This window comes from Hypoxylon trugodes (assembly GCF_022578975.1).
Source record: "Hypoxylon trugodes strain CBS 135444 unplaced genomic scaffold F4822scaffold_10, whole genome shotgun sequence".
Taxonomy (NCBI): Eukaryota; Fungi; Ascomycota; class Sordariomycetes; order Xylariales; family Hypoxylaceae; genus Hypoxylon; species Hypoxylon trugodes.
Genome location: NW_026250025.1, coordinates 1,644,421 through 1,663,634, shown reverse-complemented (window position 1 = coordinate 1,663,634; position 19,214 = coordinate 1,644,421). Strand labels below are relative to the sequence as shown.

General features: G+C 48.2%; 8 protein-coding genes across 8 annotated transcripts; 3 read left to right on the top strand and 5 right to left on the bottom strand.

Moving 5' to 3' along the window:
• Positions 1 to 92: 92 nt before the first annotated feature.
• On the top strand, positions 93 to 1,831 carry F4822DRAFT_434134 (maintenance of telomere capping protein 1; the record flags this gene model as incomplete). The annotated part of the gene is made up of 2 exons (XM_051461953.1): positions 93 to 693; positions 756 to 1,831. The coding sequence occupies 2 exons, from the start codon at positions 93 to 95 to the stop codon at positions 1,829 to 1,831; spliced, it is 1,677 nt and encodes a 558-aa protein (XP_051309969.1).
• A 315-nt stretch (positions 1,832 to 2,146) lies between these two features.
• Positions 2,147 to 5,189, bottom strand: F4822DRAFT_63203 (uncharacterized protein). The gene is made up of 5 exons (XM_051463776.1): positions 4,297 to 5,189; positions 3,975 to 4,167; positions 3,605 to 3,901; positions 3,308 to 3,551; positions 2,147 to 3,255 (listed from the first exon to the last, which is right to left on the bottom strand). The coding sequence occupies exons 1-5, from the start codon at positions 4,672 to 4,674 to the stop codon at positions 2,463 to 2,465; spliced, it is 1,905 nt and encodes a 634-aa protein (XP_051309968.1). The 5' UTR covers positions 4,675 to 5,189; the 3' UTR covers positions 2,147 to 2,462.
• A 904-nt stretch (positions 5,190 to 6,093) lies between these two features.
• Positions 6,094 to 9,319, bottom strand: F4822DRAFT_440318 (uncharacterized protein). The gene is made up of 6 exons (XM_051462738.1): positions 8,231 to 9,319; positions 7,336 to 8,180; positions 6,902 to 7,283; positions 6,396 to 6,829; positions 6,230 to 6,331; positions 6,094 to 6,150 (listed from the first exon to the last, which is right to left on the bottom strand). Exons 1-6 carry the CDS (start codon positions 8,796 to 8,798, stop codon positions 6,124 to 6,126), a joined length of 2,358 nt encoding a protein of 785 aa, XP_051309967.1. The 5' UTR covers positions 8,799 to 9,319; the 3' UTR covers positions 6,094 to 6,123.
• Positions 9,320 to 10,628: 1,309 nt separating this feature from the next.
• F4822DRAFT_63160 (uncharacterized protein) lies at positions 10,629 to 12,252 on the bottom strand. Its single transcript, XM_051463775.1, has one exon. It carries the CDS (start codon positions 12,087 to 12,089, stop codon positions 11,172 to 11,174), a length of 918 nt encoding a protein of 305 aa, XP_051309966.1. The 5' UTR covers positions 12,090 to 12,252; the 3' UTR covers positions 10,629 to 11,171.
• Positions 12,253 to 14,101: 1,849 nt separating this feature from the next.
• On the top strand, positions 14,102 to 15,305 carry F4822DRAFT_63133 (uncharacterized protein). The gene has a single exon (XM_051463774.1). It carries the CDS (start codon positions 14,424 to 14,426, stop codon positions 15,066 to 15,068), a length of 645 nt encoding a protein of 214 aa, XP_051309965.1. The 5' UTR covers positions 14,102 to 14,423; the 3' UTR covers positions 15,069 to 15,305.
• F4822DRAFT_63097 (uncharacterized protein) lies at positions 15,306 to 16,605 on the top strand. The gene is made up of 3 exons (XM_051463773.1): positions 15,306 to 15,733; positions 15,820 to 16,320; positions 16,396 to 16,605. The coding sequence occupies exons 1-3, from the start codon at positions 15,543 to 15,545 to the stop codon at positions 16,517 to 16,519; spliced, it is 816 nt and encodes a 271-aa protein (XP_051309964.1). The 5' UTR covers positions 15,306 to 15,542; the 3' UTR covers positions 16,520 to 16,605.
• An 86-nt stretch (positions 16,606 to 16,691) lies between these two features.
• F4822DRAFT_434129 (uncharacterized protein) lies at positions 16,692 to 18,475 on the bottom strand (the record flags this gene model as incomplete). The annotated part of the gene is made up of 4 exons (XM_051461952.1): positions 16,692 to 17,652; positions 17,701 to 17,789; positions 17,846 to 18,329; positions 18,378 to 18,475. The coding sequence occupies 4 exons, from the start codon at positions 18,473 to 18,475 to the stop codon at positions 16,692 to 16,694; spliced, it is 1,632 nt and encodes a 543-aa protein (XP_051309963.1).
• On the bottom strand, positions 18,065 to 19,208 carry F4822DRAFT_63089 (uncharacterized protein). The gene is made up of 2 exons (XM_051463772.1): positions 18,378 to 19,208; positions 18,065 to 18,329 (listed from the first exon to the last, which is right to left on the bottom strand). Exon 1 carries the CDS (start codon positions 18,818 to 18,820, stop codon positions 18,500 to 18,502), a length of 321 nt encoding a protein of 106 aa, XP_051309962.1. The 5' UTR covers positions 18,821 to 19,208; the 3' UTR covers positions 18,065 to 18,329; positions 18,378 to 18,499.
• Between the last annotated feature and the right edge of the window lie 6 nt (positions 19,209 to 19,214).

Sequence of the window (19,214 nt, the reverse complement as noted above, 5' to 3'; positions counted from 1 at the left end):
CTCCTGTTGTGCTTTGACCGCCCGTTAGCGACCCCTCTTTAGCAGAGACCCCAGGGCTTAACTTCACTCACCACAACGACCATCGAACCATCATGCCACCTAAAGCAGCCAAGCCAAAAGCAGCCGCCAACAACGACTTCGACGAGCTCTTCGAAGGCATCGGCGATGAAAGCAAAGGCAAGAAGACAACTAGCAAATCCAAGCCCACGGCCTCTAAAGCTCGAGGCAACAAACTCGAGCAAGAGCTCGCCGAGCTAGAGAACGAACTCGGCGGCGAAGAACCAGCCCGCCCACACACTCCCCGCGTAAAGGAAACAGCTACGTCCAAAGCCCCAGTGAAGCGAACTAGCACAGCTACACCGCCACCAGGCGCCGCTCGCCTCTCCGAAGACAAGCCATCCGCCAACGTCGTACGCAAATCCGCCGACAGCGCCCGTTCCTTACACGCCAGCTTCACACCCAGCGCCACGAGCTCTGACCTCCAGGATGCCGAGAAGAAAGGTCCCGTAGAACAGACAGCTGCCGCCGGCGCTGGAGGCGGGTGGTGGGGTGGTCTGTTTGCTACAGCGAGCGCCACGGCAAACGCCGCCATGAAGCAAGCCGAGGCTGCATATAAGGAGATCCAGCAGAACGAAGAAGCCAAGAAATGGGCTGAGCAAGTTCGAGGTGGTGTTGGGGCTCTCGGGGGCATACGTAAGTCTATTCAGCATCATTATCTATTTGAGTATTTGTCAAGCTAATGTTATGGACTACAGGTGAAGGCATCCGCCAACGCGCCCTCCCAACCTTCGCCGACATCCTCCACACGCTCGCGCCACCTATCTCCTCGCACGAGCGTCTACTCATCCACATCACGCACGACATCGTCGGGTACCCATCTCTCGACCCGCTAATCTACGGCGTCTTCAGCCGCGTGATGTCGCAAGTCGAAGGCGGGGACCTACTCGTCATCCAGCGGGGCCACGAGAGCACCGCTCGTCGCTCCTCCGACGCTGCCTTCTACAAGGGCGCATCCAGCTCCGCCGGCTGGCGCGACGGCCCATGGTGGCGCCAAGTTGATTCCCCGCGCGACCTCGGCGCTGTTAAGGGCCTCGTCGAGGGCACCAAGTTATGCCGCGTCAGCGCCGAGAGCTACTCTCACGATTACTTCGCGGCTAGCGGTGGCGTGAGCGAGGCCCAGAAACGAGCTCTTGAGCCGGTGAGCGAGGAGAATCCCGTACGCACTAGCGATATCTTCTTAGCCGTTCAGCCTATCATCGTAGACGCCGACTCGGCTCTATTCGCAGGTAGTACGGCGGGCGAGAAAGAAAAAGAAACTAGCCCAGTTGCGGAAGACGCTGCTTCCGCCGATACACAAGTGTGTTTCGCTGTATACGTCCTCGACCCGATCCACGAAATCATATACAGCACCGTCAGTCAATCTATTCCATCGCGATGGATTCGATGGCTGGACGCATCTCCTTCGCCTTTGACGCCTGGTAGCGACGGCGACGAGGAAGAAGATTCAGATTCAGACGACTCATCCGAGGACGAAGAAGACGAAAAACCGAAGCCGAAACCCCAGCGCCAGCAACGTTTACCTGAGGGATTGGCCGGTGCAAATGTACCCGACGAGATCCGCGAGATTGTGGAAAGCGGCGGTGTGGATCCGCGTGAATGGGTTGCTGAGTGGGTGGAAGAGACTCTGAGCTTGAGTATTGGGGTTGTGGCGCAGCGGTATGTGGCCCGTCGTATGGGTGTTGGGGAGGGCGGATTGGGGAAGGGGAAGCAGAAGGTTGAGGCGCTTGTGCAAGATGGTGGTGGTGAGGCTGCGAGGGCGGGGTTGATTTGAAGTGTGTGAGACGGTTTCATCTGATACGCCTTATCCAGAAGAATCTGTTGATAATGGGCAAGAAAGATTTCAAGGCACGGCTTCAAGTACCTCTCTTCGAAGGCAGCTAAGTGAAGGGGTCTTGCCCAGGTAAACGCCTTACGTAGGTAGGTTAGCTACTCATTGCTTTTGCGCGCCGGTTCGCGGTCTTAGGTATCGCTGTTTACCTTAATGGAGTCGCGGGGTTTAGTTTACAGACGATGATAGGGTTTTTCTATCTGAAATTCTTGATGTGTTAGGCTTAGGGATGAGGGCCGATGGGTATAATGGTACTTATACATATGAAGAGAATGAATAGGATTATCATGATATACTACTTGCATAACTTGAGTTATATAGGGGATTGGAGTGTTCTGAAGTGTCCCATATGCAGCTATTAATTACTAAGAACCAGATACTAAAGTTATTCATGACTAACGGCTGTATCTAGCCGTTGAATATTATAATAGACGTATGTCTTAGACTCGAGTCACCTAATACAAGGCACTCGGACGTTTCTTATTTCAACGTATGAATACACAACCATCCTCTCGTCGATCGAAGACCTTCTATAAAGAAAAACAAACGAATATAACGCACGCAAAACACCACCCTACTCCCGGGCAACTTTATCCTCAACCCTCTCCAAACTCCCCACGACCTTAAGTTCCGCCTTCGCCGCCCGACTAGCGCCAGCAGGCTCAACGCGTTTCAAAGGGCGATACACAGGATCCCACATCTGCTCTCTAATCCACTCATCCAACCCCCCATCCTCAACCGGTATCCCACTCTCCCCCACAACGCCATCCTCAACCGCCGCCATAATAACCTCTCTCGCAACCCTCACACTAACCGCTCTCACATCCTCAACCCCGGGTAATAGCGGCGCAGTATCATCTTTTAGCGCTGGACTTAAATCCGCGACGCCGCGAACCGCGGCCACGAGCATTTTATCTGTTACTCTTTTTGCGCGGGAGAGTACGGCGCCGAGGCCTATCCCGGGGAAAACGACGGAATTATTACATTCCGCGATTTCGATCTCAATCTCCTTGCCCTCGGGGCCCCAAGGACCTTTTACAGGGGCAAAGGGTGAGCCCGTGGCTACTAGAGCCCGACCTTCTGTCCATTTTAGTATATCCTCGGGAACTGCTTCGTGGAGACGGGTTGGATTTGATAGGGGGAGGATGACGGGGCGGTTTGTTCCTTTGGCCATTTCTTTGATGATTTCCTCGGTGAATGATTTGGGAACTGTGGATGTGCCGATTAGGACGTTTGGATGGACTTCTTTGATGACGGAGAGGAGGGATCGCTCTTTGCTATCCCATTCTGAGACTTCTTTGGCGTAGGTTTGCTGGCCTTGGTCCAGGTCGGTTTTTGTTGTGAGTAGACCGGGCTTATCGATGAGCCTACCAGTAGTTTAGAATTCTGATACCAACCCATAGAAACTTGGGAACCTACCAAATTTGCTTTGCGGCCTCTTCCTTGCCGATACCTTTTTCGGTGGCAATAGCATCGCGTACTTGGTCAGCGATGCCAACACCAGCGGTGCCGGCGCCGAAGATAACCATTTTCGTATCTCGGAGTTTCTGCTTGCTCACATGCAGCCCCGCCATAATAGCCGCAAGTGTTACACACCCAGTGCCCTGAACATCATCATTGAAACAGGGAATCTCCGGCCGGTAATGGTCCAGAATACGGCGTGCTAACGATTCGATTTAGCCACCGGATCTAATACCATCACAAGGACATACTCACCATTTGTCAAGCCGAAATCTTCAAAATGGATATAAGCGCGGGGAAACAATTTGCGGGCGGATTTAACGAAGGTGTCAACAAGCTCATCGTACTTTTTCCCCCGTTCCCTTTTCTGGCGTAGGCCGAGATACAAATCATCATTCAGAAGGTTCTCATTATCCGTTCCGCAATCGAGCACAACAGGCAGTGTTCGGTTAGGATGTATGCCGGCGCAAAGAGTAGTGAGTACGAGTTTTGCGACCGAGATAAGAATTCCTCCCGCGCCTTGATCTCCGATTCCGAGTATCTCTTCGCCATCTGAGTTTTGCAGGCATTAACATCACAACCACATTGATAGTTACGAGGGATGGCGGTTTCCTAAAAAACATACCCGTTACAACAATGTAATCAATATCCTCAGGTTTCCCCCACTGAGCAAGGTCATGAGAAACTCTATCGATATCGTTAATATTGAGAAAGCACCCCTCAGGCCGTCGGAATAAACGGGAGAAGTTCTGTATCGCATCACCCTCCGTTGGTGTATATACAACACTGAACATCTCCTTCATGTGATCTTGTAAGAGCTATGAAACGTTAGTATGCGATCCACGCACTTCAGGTTAGATATTTTGAACGTAATCATATCAAAAGCACGCGTGCGGACGTGGAGGCTACCGGGGAATAGACGAGGTAACAATCTCGAGTAATCTTACTCTAAAGTACAGGACCAAATTTTGCTCCTTGAGCGACGTCAAGAAGGTATTTTTAGCCAAGTCATCATGTCTAGAAGTATACTGCTGGTATGCACGCTCGACTTGCTGATCAAGGGTCTGGATACTAGTAGGTAGCAAACCCGTGAGGTTGAATTCGCGTCTCTCTTCGGCCGAGTGTGCCGAACCACGGTTGAAATAAGGTGTGTTCAATAAGACGGTTCCCGAGACGGCGCATTCTATCGGACCACTAGTACTCAGGGGTAGATGAGAAAACTTGGATTTGGTATTCCCTGACATCTTTCTAGATATGGTTTGAACTGGGGTTTGATTGAGGATTTGACGTCTCAACGTTTGTAGAAATGGTCGAGTGAAATACATCAAAGATCTATATTTTCTGATGATGTTGTTAAGAATAGATAGGAGTAGTAGATACGGAATACTGCAGCACGACACTACAGTGCGACAGACAGGATGGCCTTATCCGGACTGACAAGGACAGACAGGTTTCAAGTAAGGTAAGGAGGTATTGTATTCAGAATGGTACATAAAGAGGGAACTCGCTTGCACATGCAAGATGCAGATTTAGGTACAAGATGACAGTGAAGCCATGTGGAGTGACGTCTTCCAACGCCCCGAAGGAAAGGTGGCGAATGAGAACCGCATATTCAGCGGGGATCACCGTCTCATCGAACCTAGCCGGAGTTAATAGTCGGAAAGATTGACATGAAAAGACCGATATATGATATACAACAATGTGGGATCTCTTGGAGCCTCGCTCATGTAGGAAAAACATTGTAACAAAATAGGTACAAGATGAGCGTGGACTATGATGGTCCATATTCGTTCATTCTTGCAGCTGTTCTTCTTTCTACGGATGATGTCGTAAAACATCATCCGCTCCTAAATCTCCAAACCATCTCAGGACCACGACGCAAGACGCATCACAGTATCAAGACCATTCTGAAAAGAAAGACTCGTGGCAATGTATCGAGTGGCTGGAATTAGGTCCCGCTGCGATATTAAAATGAGACAAATGAGAAGATTCAAACCTATTCAACATGTTTAATATTCGTATAGCTCATCTCAGCATCAGATGATGTTGCATGTCGTCGGCAAGTAAGCGACCGAGACGAGAATTAAATGATGTGGAAACAAGATTGGGAGAGAAAATTTTCGGATGCGGCGTTGTTGGAAAAGCTAAGAAAAGCACGGACCACATATGTTTCTCAAATGGGGTTTTCTGCCAGGTGACAAGTACCTTCGACGGGCCGACCACGCATCCCCCTTTTCACCCCTATTATTCGTAACTCGATGTACGAATGCGTTAAGAGTAAGTTACGATAGACTCCGGTGAGCTATAACTTAACTCCAGGTTCATATTAAGCCGTAAATTGTCGACGAATTCTCCATGGTAGAAAAACATCCAGAATGCCACCACTTATCAATCCCCGAATGGCGGCGACAACTGCAAAATATCTTATTACCATTCAGACGCACATACAATCATACACAAGTCACAAACACGCCAACAAATTCATCAAGAACAAAGGGTATCATCACTACTACCTCTCCCTCTCCTGCTCCCTACCCCTACTTAGATGTTTACCCTAAGCCCAAGCCATCTTGCATCATCCCAAACCACATTCCTCTTATTAGGAGCAGTTCGTTAGCCAAGGCTTTCTCGCTTGGGTATTTATTTAGCGATTCATCGATCCCAAGTTTTCATCATCACATCGTCAACGCTCCCAATGTTCCATATGCCAGATGAATAAACAGGAAAAGCGCCGTGAAATAAAAGCAGGAGAGGAGGGGGGATCGTATGCTGGACTAGCAGCCACCACCTCCACCACCGCACTACATCAAATATCTGTTAGCACACATTTATCCCAATCCCGTTCATATAGAAAGAAGGGGTAAAGAAAAAGAAACTTACACCACCGCCTCCTCCCCCACCACACCCACCACCTCCACCACATCCTCCTCCAATCCCGATCCCTCCGCCGCCACCACCACAAGCCGGGCCAGAGGATCCGCACTGCAAGACACAAGACATTAGCATTTATCGCCATCCACAGCAAAACCAAAAAGAAAATACTCACAGCACCACTAACCCCCCCACCACACCCTCCACTCCCAGCACACCCACCCCCACCACTCCCACAAGCCCCCGCAACACAAGCCCCCATAGCTCCATTCCCGGCCATAGCCGCACCCGGATCCCCATACGGGTAAACCCCCGGCGTAAAATAAACCGGATACACAAACGGTCCGTACATCATATACGGATACCCCCAATAGCTATAATAATACTCATCTCTCGGGGGTAAGTCCCTTCCTTTCCTCTTCGCGCGTTTCTGCGCTTTATTATAGCTCTTGTCGAGGTGATCGCGGTGGGCTAGATGGAGACGCCGGCGTACGGCGTCGCGGGAGGTGTTGGGGTCTGTGAAACGCACGGAGTTGTGTGCGGATATGTGGGCGGAGTTATCGGGGGGACAGAGGGAGGCGCGGCCGGATGCGTGAAAGGATTCGGATACTGTGGTAAAGGGGGTTGGGTTAGTAAGAATGATTTGGTAAAAAAATGGGAAGGGAAAGGAAGGAGACGTACTTTTCTCATTCTTCGACACGCGGAACATACTTCCCACGGACGAGACATGCGCAGCGCGGATCGATTCGCAGTACCAGCACGTGCACTCGGAATACACCTCACCAAACATCTCCTGGTATGTCCTACTCGTCCATTCGAACGCAGTTGATAGTTTATCCTCATCAATCTTATCATCGTGATCGATCAATTGACGCGTCTTAGAGTACACGGACTGCGTGTATATCGAAGGCGTGAGTTGGTGAGTATGCCACGCGAGATCAACATCAAGAGTCGGGACTACGACTTCTTTCGGGTGCGCCGCCATGATCCTAACAAAGCGGTCGTACTTCTTGATCAATCGCGCCATAGTGTCTCGCGCAGCTGGACTGTGAAGCCAATCGATCTATAGATAAAGTCAGCCAGAACGTCTGGGAAAAAAGTTGGTGTATACATACCTTATTCATCTTCTCCACGAAAATCCCCTGTCTCAACACCGCGCCCCCAAGTTCAAGCGCAAAAGGCGACGGATTGCCCCAATACCGCGACATCATCTTCCTCGTATGCGCGCGCGCATCCGCACCCAGAACATACCGCTTTATCGCATCGCGGCCCGTAACATTCTCTACATGCTTTATGATCTTATCGTTTTTAATCGCCGTCTCAATAAGGATACGCACGCTTTCCATGGAAGCTGGGGGCCATCTATCGCGCGACGTCAACTCGAGTAATTGACTCCGAAGGTGGTTTTGAATCAACCGGTTCGGAAATGTGCGCTCGTGTCTATCCTTATACACGCCGCGAGGAACCATCTTTGGTAATCCGGTTTTGATGTCGAGGATTGTGCCTGGCATAGGTCGGTGGTGGGCTATGAGGTCTTTTGTGTCCTTGACGAACTTAGCTACCTCGAGAAATTCCCTGGTAAGTGTCTTTCCGCATTTATGACACGTGTATGTGAAGTTTCCATCTCCGTATCCTTCTCCGAGTAGGCCGTTGTAGGGTCCATCGTAGTTTTCGGGTTTGCCGCATGTCGTCCACGGTATCGGGAGGACTTCGTTACAGGTGGGGCATTTCAGGATTTTGACGAGCGGGTCCTGGATGTTGTCCCATTTTCGCTCTATAATATGCTCCCAGGCAAGGACGCACTCGCTAGAGACATTGTAATTGAAATCGTTGTCAATCGCGTCGTTGATGAGCTCCCAGGGCATCCCTGCCATCCAAAGTCCATTTAGACAATACAGCACGCAATCTTCGAGATATGCTCTGGGGTTGAGCATATGGGCATGCCAGACCATTAAGACATCTGTATCAAGAGTCAATTGGGGACCCCACGTGAATAGTAGCGTAACTCACCTAAAGGTGGTAGGATGTTCTCAGCCCACGCGAGCGGATTGCTGTGCGACACGAATTGTGTGTATTTCTCCGATTCTCTGCTCATATCATAACTGCCTAGAAAGTCCTTGGAAAGCTTTCTCCACCACGTCTCATAGCGATCCACCGCTCTCGCAACGAAAAGCGCCCATCGTTTCTCCCGAAGCGCAGCTAAGCGCTTACCCGTCTCATCATCGAGTTTCAGGCCATTTTCTACGGCCTTAGATTTCTTGTCCTGCGCCGAGAGGACATGACTATCGTATAATCCCCATAATCCGTCGGTATAACCGACTTCCTCCTTGAGATTCTGAAAAGCGGCCAGTAATTTGAGGTGCGCTAGACAAGTGTCGGGTGTTAATTCCGTGGTCCAGGATGTGAGGCTGAGCGACTCGAATCCGGAGTTTAGCTCATCATCGGATGTGAATGGGGTCTGTTCGGATGTAGGTATGCTATTTCCTGCGCTGTAGGGAGGTGGCACTTCGACGCTCTTCTTTTTATCTTCTTGATCCGAAGCCTCGGGTGAATTGACGAGGCCGTTCAATTTATTCATGTTGAAGTGTTGCGATGACCATTGACTGGGAAGGTAAGCCAAAGTATCGAAGTAGTTGATTCAGCAATGGTGTTGGAGGGGTAACAATAAAAACCCGCAATTGCAACCATGGGTGAAATTGAAAGATGTGTGAATAGATTTGGAAGATATATAATTCCAAGATGTGTACCTAGATATATTTTAAAAAGGAGGAAGTATCTAGAAGTAAAGGTACAGTGTATTAGTTGGGGCTAGTCAGATAGATATGTAGGCGATGGCTTCAAAGTGGCTTGGTCATCTCAGTACATTCACGTACTGTACTGTACGGATGGATGCACAGTATGCCTTGTCGAGCTCGAGGAAATTTACTAAAAAGAGAACCAAACCGACGCCACAAACATAGTTTGAGTCCCGTGAATTCAGCTCCCTGCGCTAGTGTTCTAGTTAAGATCGACTAAGTCGCAACGGTGACCGGTAGTTTGGCGCAAGGCTTTTTCGAAGTATCCGTTAACGAGACATTAGCTTCGAAAAATTAAATATTAAGGTATCATGTATCTAAATCATGTAGCCGCTGAAACATCTACAGTGCTAATGCAGCGGTTCCGCTAGCCCCAGAGTTTTGATTGGGATGGAGGGTCGGACTTTGTTATTCGAGGTGTGACGTAATTGGTGGCTACACAGCAGCACCTGCATTGTCTGTAGCCAACCTTAAAACAGGCACGTTCTGTACTAAAGTACTATGTATATTCGCCGTATCGCACATACACTAAGAATTGCAGTGCGACCCATTGAACGATATCCATCTTTTTTCTTCCGCAAACAGCCAAGAAAGCTTGAAATAACATCCTTTTTTTTAGGTACCCAAGTACTATATTTTGTAATCTTTCAATCACAGACAATTTGCTCTGTATCGACCCAACATGCTTATCCGGTATTAAAAAGTGAAGAAAAGTTCATGATAATGACAAGTTCTATCCCTTTTAGTGTCGATCTATCTACCCAACCACGTCATTTCGCAACAGAATGTAAATGGATGTCTAGGGTTATTTACGCCGACCCCGACCAAATCAAGACGATCAATCGCCTATTATAGGTACTGTCTGTATTATACGGTGCGGTACGTCGTACAACCGGCGCGGGGCTGTGGAATCCTTCGAAAGCTTCCAAGGATCCTCTTTGTTTGTCTCAAGCCACTCATGTAACACTTTCTATACTCTCCCGTCGACTCTCGCTCAGCCTTATGTGTAACCCCAACCGAGACAATCTAGAACCTCGGTCTCTATCTATATAAGACGAATGAGCTTCGATTACCTGGAATGTAATACCTACGTATGATCTTAATTAATCCTACTAAGACGTAACCATGGAGGCTATGGATATGACATCTATAACCGGCCTATCAGATCTGTCTCGCATCGATTCGCCCCATCTTGGATCGATCTAACAAAGCTGACGACAATAGATATCCACCAAACTAATCACATCAACTCACCGATCATAAATCCCAATCGAACACTGCCTACTTGATAAGGCATTCTCCATCTTCTCGTTCAGACGAAGTATAAGCTTAGTATTGTCGTCCGTGCAGAGTTCAACCCAACAAATTCCGAAACTACGCACGTGGAGGAATACAACAAGGTAGTATGCATGATGCATCTTAAAAGTTATCCCGTCTTCAAGAAAGGCCGGCTACACAAAGATCAGATGATGATTGTATGTTACTCTTTTATCATCCACCAATACTTTCCTCTTTCTCAGATATTTCAATAAGTAATTACGAAACATTCCGCTTCTTCTCAAAGTCACGGGTGAAGGGATACAGCTTCACTAAGAGCAACGTTGTATGCAGTTTATGCAGTGCACTATTGTAAGCAGTTTTATATTGAAAAACAAACGGCTAATACGACTTTGCAGATCTTCTGTCTGAAAACCAAACGATAACCTATGAAAAAACTGCGCAACACACCCTGATCCTTCCCACTGTCATTTCCTATTCGTTCTTCATAGTATGCAACCCGGGACGTGTCCATTCATATAAACCCCATGCTTAATCCATTGACATCTCCCAATAGACCGCCGCGGGGCTTGTCATACTGCTGTCCCCATATCCTCTCGGTTCCAATCGCCTTAGAAATCCGAATGTCGCTACTTATAAGAGCGCATTATAAGATTCGCCGAAATCAAACCAATAGTGTCGAATGTTTTAATTGACCAGTCATAACGAGGCGGTTTTTGCTGTCGTATTCTGGGTAAGGCGATGTTCTCCCGGAGCCAAGCCAGTCGGTCTCTGTATCCGTCGCTCTTGGCTGGCGCCCCGCCGCGGGCTAGACCTCCAACAGTGCCGTCCCAACAATGCCAATACACCCGAAACCAATATTCGCAGCCCTGCGCTTTCTAAGTGAGGCGTTTATACTGCGTGAGTAGCGGGTTTGATATGCCTTTGATAAGCGAAGCGCGACATCTCTTCCGCACGGGTCGCGAATATGGCACATCGGGCTCAACAACGCCATCAAGCCAAGCCAGGATATCTGCATGCGGCGACATGTCCTTACTAACCGTCTCAACCACAACTTTTTCCTCCTCACTCTCCTCCTCATCCGGAAACATCAAATCAAGCCTTATACGAGGCCTCGGTAATAAATTCCCCTCCTCCACATTAGCCCACCCCAATATCCCCGTCTTAACATCAAACGCGAAATTATGAATCAACACCGCCTGCGGGCTTCTCCAATCCATACGCGCTACGTCCTCTAACCAAGCCCCGAAACCAAGGGATACTAAAACCGCAATAGTAGAGCGCGCTTCTGCGACGCCGCTTCGCGGGACGTAGGGGCGGAGGGTTCGATGCCAAGTATCCCATCCCCGTACTTCAGGTACCCCGGTGTCGTACTCGGAAATTAGATCGTGTAGTTTGTGAACTAGGGTGTGGAGGCTAGTGAATGCGTATGGCTCCCGGTTTGCGAATTGGTGGCGTGGGAGTTGGTGCTCGCTGCTGCAGAGGCGGGTTAGGATGCGCATCCAATCGTTTGAGAGGGCTAGTATGCGGCTGTCGAAGTGCGTGTAGCACGGGCGCATCCGGAGATAGTGTGATTCAGAGGGGGAGAGGAGGTGATGCTCCCATTCCCAGGCGTTGACTGTGGGCCGCATGCGGATTAGGAAGGGCAGGAAGAGATTGGCGTGTTCGCTGTCCCAGTGCGAGTATTCGTAGGGCGGCGCCAAAGGAGTGGAGACCGTCGGTGGTTGGAGGTTTTGCTGTCGGGTTATGTCCACGAGGCATTGGTATATGGAACGCAGTTTGTGGTGTTCCGCCATATTGGCTGAGAGACTCTGAAGATGGTATGGGTTTCGATTGATAGAGTCCCGCTTAAGGTAAGGATACCGGACACAGTATCGCGGTACTTGATGTAGTCGACGCTCCTATCTCGTGCCTTTTACCCCTAGATGTTCCACTCTCAGATGGTGGGAGGTTGCAGAGGTGTGGAGTGCTAATAAACTGCTTAGCCGGGCGTAATGAGAATGAATTAAATACGATAGATACGGTCGTAATAAATTATACAGATCTAGTAATATCAGTGTCAGGGTAGAAGTTATACACAAATCAAGCGTCTGGGAAGAGTGAAATAGTAAAGAATCGTGAGTATGATTATACATATATGTAGTACATTGCAGGGAGTTGAGAATCGGTGTATTTTGGATAATGACTTGATTAGTAGAAGACGTACGGGAGTGAGGGGTTTAGGAGATTATACTTCTATAATGAGTGTTAATCGTTTTGATCGAGGATTACAGAACAGAAGGATCCCATCTAAGGAGGTTGAAGCAGAGGTATGAGAGTGTCCAATACTTACATCGAGAACTAATTCTTCTCCGACTCGTGTCACCGGCCGTAATTCAAGAGTTATAGGTTTACCGACGAACAGTCACTAAGCAGGATCAGGAGAACACCAACCCCAAAGTGAAAGAGAACGTAGGGGATTCAGGGACGGAAGTATCCTACTATGTTCTCTTTCTCTTAGACTTCGTATCTAAAGGCGAACTGGTTGATCTTTGGGTTGGCCTGCTGGATGGAGTTCCAGGAAAAGATATTTCGACAAGTGATTAACCTGAGCGGGCTAGTATCACGTTGCTAAATAGAAGAACCGTTTTCACTAGGAACATGATTGTGGTTCACTGAGATCATGGATGTGTGAGGCTACTTGGATTTGCGGAATTAGATCTGTCTATGTCCCTGACTACTGTCTGCCAGGACGTAGAGTTGATGGTTGGAGAGATCATATTGTATACAAGTCTTCTTTTTGGGATATAAGTAGGTAAACATCAATAGTGATTAAGGTTGATGCCGGTTCTAGGTAGTTTGAAGGGATTTCTCCATTATTGAAAATTAACTCTCGGATAGAATTTTATTTGATTTAACCACCTCAATAGTTCAGTTGGTCCTTCGAATAACCTCGAATCAGGGTCCGAAAGTCACCGTGTACCCCTAACTTTGATGTGTAATGTCATATGGCAGCTAAGAAAGAGCAATTATTAATAATTTCAACTTTATTTGTATGACCATTGAGAGATTCTCAATTCTACGCTTTTAAATAGTGTATAGATGACTCCGGAGTCGACGAGGGATCAGATAATAAGTAACAAGATAATAAGGGCCTAACGCTTCCTAACGTGTGGATTCAAATACATCGGAAGGCTATCTATTTACAACTACGAGCCTAACTCACGTAAGTAGTCGAAATTAATTAAGGTCTACTCAGTCCTGGGTGTCTCCTCATCTATCCGACGTACGATACCGTCACGTCGGTAACACCTCCAAAATTAGAAATGACCCAACGTTCCAGCCTAACGGTGAAGAAATATTTGGCGCGTTACTACCAAAAAATGATATTGATGACCAGGTGTACAGCTTAATCCTGCATCTAACAAGAACTGAAACCGGCGAAAAGGAGATATTCCCATTACCAAAAATCATTCGAACTATTATGCATGTTAGTTCTGTCTGCATATTAGGCGGGCTAGGGCGCTTCGCTCAAATACCTAGGCGTCCAACAAGCGCGAACCACCAGAGGAAATGTTATCCATAACCGCATACTCGCTTCGCGTAAGTCTGTTTCAACGGACCTGCCTCTTCTGGATTGTTCTCATTTAATTCTTACTGACTGTTGACGCAGCTTACATTCTATGCTTGGCGAATCTGAGAGTTCTATGTCCCTAGGTAGGTGACCAACAAGATACGTGGGACTGCTTGAGAGTAATAGGTAGGTCTACAGGCGATGAGATACCCATGCAACGTTAGCCGATGGTGACTTAGGTGTACAAGGGTGAAGGCAGGCTACGGGTAAGTCAAGGATGATGTATATTGATCTTCCCGTACGAGAAGCGCGGGCTAAAACTGCGACCCTATGAGAAATTCCTTACGTGTTACTAGTGTTATGCATAGATGTCCTCCAAGGTTAGGAAAGGGGATCACCGGAACCGCCAGGCGAAGAGATACTGGCATTAGCTGCATGCATGATGAATATGCGGTCAGGAAGCATGACAAGGGGAAGTAATTCCATTTGGAAATGAGAAAAAAAATCTTCAAAAAACTGCACTTTACTGCTTACTCATCTCGTCATTATCCTGTAGAATCGCCAACGAACCAATGACATGCGATACCGAGAACTACTACCCCTGGCAAGTCGTAGTCAGTATTTCCTCTACGTGTCATATCTCCTCTCTCGAAGCTACCCTATGCAAGTGTACGGGAGAACCAATGTCGCACTGCAGCTAACAATCCCGGCCCATGGTCCTGGGACGAGTGTTACCCAGTTGTTGGGTTTTGGAGACCTATGTGAAAGGGGTTCATCTCCTCTTCGCCCGAAGTCCTGGTATTTAGAATGCGTAGCATTACATTTTCTCTGCAAATCTCGACCTTATTTGGTACAAACTGACAAATCCACTACGTCTCATTTCGTTCCTTTTTTTAAGAACCATGTCTGGGTGACAACGAAGGTGCATGAAGGCAATGCTGGCGCTTCAGCAATTTCTATTATCAGTAATGGTTACCTCCTTCGCGAGACAAGTTCATGCATGATGCCAATGCTATCGAATGCAACTGTTCATATGCATGGGAGAAACACTCCATTGGTATCGCTGAAGAAAAAGGTGTTTCTCTGCCTCACGTCGTTGTTCAAAAAGGGTAACCGTGGTGTCACCGCTCTTTGCACCATCTCTGTAGTCAGGGATCGTAAGATACTAACACGCTGTAGCCCTGCCACATCCAGATTATTGGGTTGCTGCTGTCCCAGCTGAATGGTCGCACCCCACAACTCGTGCATATCCGTCCCTTGCCGAAACCTATCATTGGGTACCAGTCCCTGTTCTTGGTAGCAATATCTGAATTGCGACTAGGATTCCTGAGCCGAGCGTGACCGACAGAATGGGTCATACCCTTACCTTCGTCCCGTCCCTTGTTCCCATTTCTTTTTAATTTTCGTTCGCGTACCTATTCGGAAGTTGGTTCGAACATAGTTACCCGGGCCTCCGGGTTCATTGTGGGGAAATAGGATAAGGCAAGAGGGTTAGCGAGAGCCTTTTTATTATTCCCTGCAAATCGGGTCGCGGGCGTTGTAGTAGTCGTTGTAGCGGCTCAAGTCCTCGATGTCGTTACCCGTCGCGCGAGATCTGGGGCTGTGGTGGGAACGTATGGTTACCCCTCCGAGGACCATGTATTAAAGGACGCCCTGATACCAGGTTTCGCTGCGATATTTGAGCCGCTGTTGTGTTATGCGACTATTCCTCTTGTACTTTGATAAGCGCTTTGATAGCCTCACTGCCGCAAATATGGCCGAGTTCAATGATATTGAATACGAGGGTATTGGGGGGGATAGGAATATCGTTGTGGAAGGTGATCGCTGCTTTCAAGATTATTCTCCGAGCGACACTATCTTGGACTTGAGCGATGGTGGGGAAGCGCTGTAAGACATGTCTATACATAGTGCCCTTGCCTATCTGGACGCGCATTGCTAGATTGTTGAGCTCGTCTAACCAGACCCATTAATAGTTACGCACGCTCTGTCCCCTCATTTCCCTACGCATCGCAAAGTCACGAGCCGGTCCCACGTCCTCAAACGAACGATGAAGCTGTCACAGAGGCCGGAACACCTAGAACTCCATCCATGTTAAGCCACAGGGCTCTCGTCGCAATGCAAAAAAGCACACCGCGGGACCCGACAGCTGAGCAACCCCCTCTGGAAAGATATCGCCGTGACATACAAGTATACGAACGACTCTCCCTAGGAATTGAGCCTAGTGACTTCGGACTTCTACCCGAAGCGATAGACACCTCACCGCATCCTAAAATAGGCAATGGAAAAGCGCGACAAAGCCAATCTTCGATGATATCGTCACTGCACTTGAGCTTGAGCCCGAGCCCAGTTCCATCAACAGGCCCCGAAACATCGTCGGCTGCCGAGCAACTTCGCGAGCTGCTCGGTGTCATCGGATCTCCGGGGTGGGAGGATGACACACCACCGGAAGAGCAGGCGGAGCACCTGCGGAAAGCGTACGTATGCCCCCCTTTTCTCGTCGCCGCTTCCTTTCATTTGCAATATGGCAAGTAACTGATGTTTCGAACAAGTACAAGACTAAAAAGACGCGTCGGATCGGAGACGAACCCGAGAGAAGTAAGGCTGCCCAAGGTTCGTAAGCGGGATCACCAGGATCAAAATGCTAGCAAGGGCAAACATTCGTCGTCTTCCTAAGAAGATAGAGGGTTTTGAAAGGTAGCGAGCGTTATATACAATGATGATTGACGGTATATATAAGTAGTTATAGATTTGGAGTCATTGATAGGAGATAGTGATCCGTAATTTAATGTTGTCAAAACAATGTGCCCTGTGTCAACGACATCCCAAGCCATGAGGTTGTCGGCCACTAATTGACCCATGACCCTGGGATACACAGTGGCGGATCCTCGATCAGCCTCCAGAAGTCACCGGTGAATTCGTCGGTCGATTCGTCGAAGTAGAATTTCCAGTCCTCGGGTTCAGGCCCGAATTTGAAGCTGATTAGATATATAGAGACATAGACAGACCACATATATGTATCGCTCCACTCATCAACTTCAACCCGACGGAGAGCACAGGTGTCGGCTATAATATCACTCTCACGTTGCCCATACCTGTTTAGATGTATGCCGCCTAGCTGCAATGCTCTGAGCCATAACTTTAGTATTAGAGCGGGTCTTTGGTGGTGGATGTGTGGCAGTTTGATGCGCCGAGCTACAGCAATTGCTATGGTATATAGTGCGCACATTAGGGTGGATCCTTTGTATATATTCTTATACTCGTATATTTCCATATCAGTGTGCCTAATCACACTGGCTAGGAACGTGACCCGATCACTCGAAGTTTCGCTTGAATTGGCAACTGGGGGTTTGCTCTGATATATCTTAAACTTGGAACGCAAGCCCGTAGAGGAGCATAGTCCGCGAAACGCCGACCAAATTAGCGGGTAACTTGTATTGTAACAACATACGCTGCGGGGCTTAGTTGTCCATTCTGGCTCCATAAGATATTTGACCACTTGTAGACTGCACTGCAACCCGTTGTTCGTAGCACTCGAGGCTGCTTTCAACCGCGATTCAAGAGACGTTACCTGGTGCTGCGGGCATTGGTACGGAAGAACCGCCTTGTAATTTTTAAAGTCATGGATGAACCATTTGCAGAAACATCTCGGCTGTGGCATTTGTGCACCGTCATCTTCGGCATCGAAATAACTTGAGACTCGAAAAACCAAAAGGTTCTTAGCGAAAAACGGATCGTCTAACGTCTGTTCAATCCAAGAAAGTCTTGCGGATGGGGAGGCAATAAACTCTATAAATTCTACTGGTGATCTAGTAGCCTCGTTAGAAGCTTCCATGGGGTAGGGGTTTCGCACCTACATTTTTTCAGGGTCAAGGTATTGCACTGGTCTTAGGCCGGTGCTTATTAGGTATTTAGCCATTACAAAACTTTCACTGAGGGTCGCTTGCTGAGAAGAATATCTATATTAGCAATACGAAGGGAAGAGTGTCGCAACGAGCTTACATGGAGCAGTGTAAGTCCCCTTTCGTCCTGGTCGAAAGGAGACGCTTGCCCTGCATCAAAAAGCATTTGCATTTCTTCGACAGACCCATTTCCAGCTAGGCGCATGACTTCGCTATCTTTAGGTACAATAGAATAGGTGCGCAAATTTAACTGCCACGCGCCTTTGGCCCTAGTGGCGTGTAACTCCCAGGATCGCTGCGAAAGCCATGCCGGCGCTTGGAGCAGAACTGTTTGACCCCAAGTGGAAGAAGAGCCGACCTGGAATGTACCAAAAATGCTAGGCTTTCTGAATCCCCGATAGGACCACCGGTCGTGTCTAATCACGCCTGCCTGGTTTGTGTGTGTCTCGGCGGAATCTGAACTGTCCCGTTCGTTCTTCTCCGTTGAGACATATCTCACCAGTTGGGATTTGGGTTGACTTCGTTGAGCCGTTAAAACCGCAAATTTATGAACGATGATATCGGGTTGCACTCGCGTGAGAGCTCTAGGGGATGGTTAGTTGCGACGTGACGTGTCTTGGTGCATTGCTTACACTAGATAGGATTGCTGGGCTAGTGTTAACATCCTGATCGCGGCTTCAAGCCGTCGTTCTAACTTCTTGAGGGCATCTTTTTTCAGTAGGACTTTCATGGATGCTATCTTCTTACGGCCCTTTTAAGAACTATTAATCTGGAAACTTAGATCGTCGGCCATCTCAGTAAGGTCCTGGAGAGCCTTGCGGCAATACGTTGTAGTCGGCTTTGAAGCGAGTTCATTCCAAACTATCGACGGCAAACCACTTTGATCGAGGGTATTTCCAGCTTCCCATAGGATTGGATCCAGGCAATCAATCTGCTCCATTAGATCGGCGATATCGTCGGGAATATCTTTCACCTCATCCCAAAGACGTTTCAGTTTAAATACAGCGCCGCCAACTTGGCTAGCGATTTGTGCGATCGCAATTCCACTGCTTGCAATTCCAAGTGCTTCAGCCATGATCGATAGTATTGTCCTGATAAAGCGAGGAAGGCGGGATTGAAAAATGTGAAGGCATTTAAATATTAGTCCAGAGCGGCTTTTATTATCTATAAATTGCACTGCCTCGAGGCTTTTGTTCGGCGCTAGTCAAGCAGACCTTGATTGGCAAGTTGAACTGCAGGCTACGGCGTCATTAACAGATATTAGGCTGACAGAATGAAATTCATCCAATCGGTCATGGCATTTGGGTAGTACTACATTAAAAAGGAGGTATTGCCTACATATAGCTACGTCGTTAACGTAGCAAATTGGATTGATAGGCATTTTTATAGCTCCCTAGGTACGCTTCCGAAGACCGATGATGTTGTTGATGTTGTTGATGTTAAGCTTGGATTGTAGATTTAAGTTGTGA